Genomic DNA, 5,000 nt, shown 5'->3' with positions numbered 1-5,000 from the left:
CAATCGTGACGACTTTATGAACACGTGTCAATCATGACGACTTTATGAACACGTGATGACTTTATGAACACGTGTCAATCATGACGACTTTATGAACACGTGTCAATCTTGCCGACTTTATGAACACGTCTCAATCATGACAACTTTATGAACACGTGTCAATCGTGACGACTTTATGAACACGTGTCAATCATGACGACTTTATGAACACGTGATGACTTTATGAACACGTGTCAATCATGACGACTTTATGAACACGTGTCAATCATGACGACTTTATGAACACGTGTCAATCATGACGACTTTATGAACACATCTCAATCATGACAACTTTATGAACACGTGTCAATCATGACGACTTTATGAACACGTGTCAATCATGACGACTTTATGAACACGTGATGACTTTATGAACACGTGTTCATAAAGTCGACTTTATGAACACGTGATGACTTTATGAACACGTGTCAATCGTGACGACTTTATGAACACGTGACGACTTTATGTACACATCTCAATCATAACGAATTTATGAACACGTCTCAATCATGACGACTTTATGAACACGTCTCAATCGTGACGACTTTATGAACACGTGTCAAACGTGACGACTTTATGAACACGTGTCAATCGTGACGACTTTAAGAACACGTGTCAATCGTGACGACTTTATGAACACGTGTCAATCTTGCCGACTTTATAAACACGTGTCAATCATGACGACTTTATGAACACGTGTCAATCATGACGACTTTATGAACACGTCTCAATCATGACAACTTTATGAACACGTCTCAATTGTGACGACTTTATGAACACGTCTCAATCGTGACGACTATATGAACACGTGTCAATCGTGACAACTTTATGAACACGTCTCAATCGTGACGACTATATGAACACGTGTCAATCATGACGACTTTATGAACATGTGTCAATCGTGACGACTTTATGAACACGTGTCAATCGTGACGACTTTATGAACACGTGATGACTTTATGAACACGTGTCAATCGTGACGACTTTATGAACACGTCTCAATCGTGACGACTTTATGAACAAGTGTCAATCGTGACGACTTTATGAACACGTCTCAATCGTGACGACTTTAAGAACACGTCTCAATCGTGACGACTTTATGAACGCGTGTCAATCGTGACGACTTTATGAACACGTGTCAATCGTGACGACTTTATGAACACGTGTCAATCATGACGACTTTATGAACGCATGTCCATCGTGACGACTTTATGAACACGTGTCAATCCTGACGACTTTATGAACACGTGTCAATCATGACGACTTTATGAACACATGATGACTTTATGAACACGTGTCAATCGTGACGACTTTATGAACACGTGATGACTTTATGAACACGTGTCAATCATGACGACTTTATGAACACGTCTCAATCGTGACGACTTTATGAACAAGTGTCAATCATGACGACTTTATGAACACATGATGACTTTATGAACACGTGTCAATCATGACGACTTTATGAACAAGTGTCAATCATGACGACTTTATGAACACATGACAACTTTAAGAACACGTCTCAATCGTGACGACTTTATGAACACGTGTCAATCATGACGACTTTATGAACACATGATGACTTTATGAACACGTGTCAATCATGACGACTTTATGAACGCGTGTCAATCGTGACGACTTTATGAATGCGTGTCAATCCTGACGACTTTATGAACACGTGTCAATACTGATGACTTTATGAACACGTGACGACTTTATGAACACGTGTCAATACTGACGACTTTATGAACACGTGACGACTTTATGAACAAGTGTCACTCCTGACGACTTTATGAACACGTGACGACTTTATGAACACGTGTCAATCATGACGACTTTATGAACACGTGATGACTTTATGAACACGTGTCAATCATGACGACTTTATGAACGCGTGTCAATCCTGACGACTTTATGAACACGTGTCAATACTGACGACTTTATGAACACATGACGACTTTATGAACACGTGTCAATTGTGACGACTTTATGAACGTGTCAATCGTGACGACTTTATGAACACGTGTCAATCGTGACGACTTTATGAACACGTATCAATCGTGACGACTTTATGAACACGTGTCAATCGTGACGACTTTATGAACACGTGTCAATCGTGACGACTTTATGAACACGTGTCAATCGTGACGACTTTATGAACGCGTCTCAATCGTGACGACTTTATGAACGCGTGTCAATCGTGACGACTTTATGAACACGTCTCAATCGTGACGACTTTATGAACACGTGTCAGTCGTGACGACTTTATGAACACGTATCAATCGTGACGACTTTATGAACACGTGTCAATCGTGACGACTTTATGAACATGTATCAATCGTGACGACTTTATGAACGCGTGTCAATCGTGACGACTTTATGAACACGTCTCAATCGTGACGACTTTATGAACGCGTGTCAATCGTGACGACTTTATGAACGCGTGTCAATCGTGACGACTTTATGAACACGTGTCAATCGTGACGACTTTATGAACACGTGTCAATCCTGACGACTTTATGAACACGTGTCAATCATGACGACTTTATGAACACGTGTCAATCCTGACGACTTTATGAACACGTGTCAATCATGACGACTTTATGAACACGTGACGACTTTATGAACACGTGACGACTTTATGAACACGTGTCATTTCATTGTCATTTCAGTAACAGATGAAGAAGTGAATGAAAGTCTTTGCACCTTCCCGCTGGGCAGCCCGAGCTCCTTTAGCGCCTGAAAGATTCCCTTCTCGGTTTTCCCAGAGCCGAACGTCCGTGTTATCCTGAGGAAAAGACGAGATTGATGCGAAACATTCCGGAATAACACTTCCATTCACAGCTGATCCGGAGAAACGCAAACACTCACCCTCTCACAGGGATTTTCCCATTGATGTTGGTGAGGAACGACAATCTCATCCAGCTGCACAGACAGAGACAGAAAACACGTGTCACGTATGTTGTCATCGACTCACAGATGATCTCCACAAACGTCAAATGATTCATGTTCATGTGGTTTAAAATGCACAACGAGCGTTCTGATTGGCTACAGACTGTAATCTGCACGATTAACGATCAGTTTAATCATGTTACCCTAAATAAATGAACCCTTCATCTGTCCGTGTGTTTAACTGATGCTGTGTGGATTCACTCACTGTTTCTTCAGACACGTCATTGGACAAACATTATTCGCCTTGAAGTTGTGAATCACTGATTTCAGCCCCTCCATCCATTTCTGCAAAACAAGTGACAACCATCATTAAAATCACACAATGAGTATGTATGATTCACACGTGTAATACAGATCATTCTGCAGCTCCTTCTGTGTATTTTATAGAGTGTTTAAACATGAACGTGTGTGTTTATCTCATCAAATCATCTGAACCCCCCCCACAGGAACAGGCCTGAAATGAGGCGTTCACTGTTCCGTATGTGCGCTCTGGGCTTTAATCACAGCATTGATGAGCGCCGTCATATCAGGCGGGTGAATAACGTCCCAGCAGCACATTCACACGTCCATCGTATCCAACAGGTGAATCAGAGGTTGCCGTGGCGATGTTCCGTGGTAACGGTTACCTTGGCGGTGTCGGAGTTGTCGGTCACCATGTACATGAAGCTGAGGTTGACCAGATCCGGTCCGCTGCACACGCAGATGATGCGACCATCCAGATCGGTTTCATTCTTCCCCGCGGCCTCCAGCGACGCCACGATCTTTGAGTCCTGCAGAGAAACAACAAAACAACATAATGAAGCTTAGAAATGGACTTAATCGTAAAATAATAAACACGACCGTGATGTGCGAAACCACGTTTCAGACGTGTTTGTTTGTGCTATCTGTGTGTGTGTGTGTGTGTTCATGAAGTGCCGCAAAGAGCGATTCGTTATTTTCCTGAGCTAGCGGAATGAACTAGAAGACGTTTCAGCAGCGCGTCTGTTCTCAGCACAAAGTCTAAAATCAGTTCCTGCATTTACAGTTTGGAGCTTCAATCAGCAGCTGTTAATAAAGTTCAACTGTTAAAGCCTTTTTATGAAACTAAAATATATTTAAATATATATGAGATGTGTGTTGATCTATTTAATTTGAATTATTATTATTATGTTCATGTTTACAAATATATTTATTAATTATTTGTATTAATATTCATATTTTCAAGTCACTGCAAAAGGCGAAAGAAGTTGGAAGGATCAAATGTTTTTGTATTTTTTTTTAACCATTTCGTTATTTTTGTTTCATTTGAATTTAGAAATATTTCTGGTTTATTTTTACGTGTTTCATTAAATGAATTGAATTGTTAAATTCGACTGTTAGAAGTGCGTCCCGAATCACTGATAACACAAGCCGTGATTTGTGTCAGTAAATGAAATGATGAATAATTTAACGGAGAGAACACATTGCGTACACGTTTGTTTATATCGCTGCTGTTTGAGGATTATATAACATGCCCGGAGAAGAACCTCAGAATTAAACTGTTCTTGACCCGGCCCATTAGTGCACTCGCAATATCACCAAACACATGCTTGCATGAAAATAGCACATGGCCACGCCCACCGACTTTATGCGTATGACTCAAAGACAGCACTAGTGCTCTTAAAATAGGGCACTCTTGAGGAAGTCAGATGCATTATTGACAGAGACAACCATCATTCAGACGTTGTTTTCTCAAGTATGCAGTGATGGAGTGTGTTGGAACAGTGTGTTTGTGACTGTGGTGATGTGGGCGTGGCCGAGTGATGTTTGCAGAGAGAGGGGCTGGGAGAGACAGAACATTAAGGATTGACACCTGTGGGAAATCAACTCTAACAGCTGTTACATGTTGCAGTAAGAGTGGAGCGGGATAAATGGGCAATCCAAACCACCGGAGGGGAGAGAGAGAGACGCAGTCTTGTGTGTGTGTGTGTGTGTGTGGTCACTTCAAATGTAAGTCAGATGATTTCTTCGGCAGAATAATAACACACTTC

At 41.3% G+C, this 5,000-nt stretch overlaps 1 protein-coding gene across 1 annotated transcript in view; it reads right to left on the bottom strand.

Moving 5' to 3' along the window:
* Positions 1-5,000, bottom strand: part of LOC127624090 (1-phosphatidylinositol 4,5-bisphosphate phosphodiesterase beta-4-like) — an 82,161-nt gene that overhangs the window by 40,857 nt on the left and 36,304 nt on the right. The window contains 4 exon segments of the mRNA XM_052098739.1: positions 2,746-2,827; positions 2,911-2,964; positions 3,197-3,276; positions 3,618-3,761. Coding sequence (XP_051954699.1) covers positions 2,746-2,827; positions 2,911-2,964; positions 3,197-3,276; positions 3,618-3,761 — 360 coding nt within the window.

The sequence above is a fragment of the Xyrauchen texanus genome, chromosome 30 (assembly GCF_025860055.1).
Source record: "Xyrauchen texanus isolate HMW12.3.18 chromosome 30, RBS_HiC_50CHRs, whole genome shotgun sequence".
Lineage (NCBI taxonomy): Eukaryota > Metazoa > Chordata > Actinopteri > Cypriniformes > Catostomidae > Xyrauchen > Xyrauchen texanus.
This window is presented reverse-complemented; position numbering and strand designations above follow the sequence as displayed.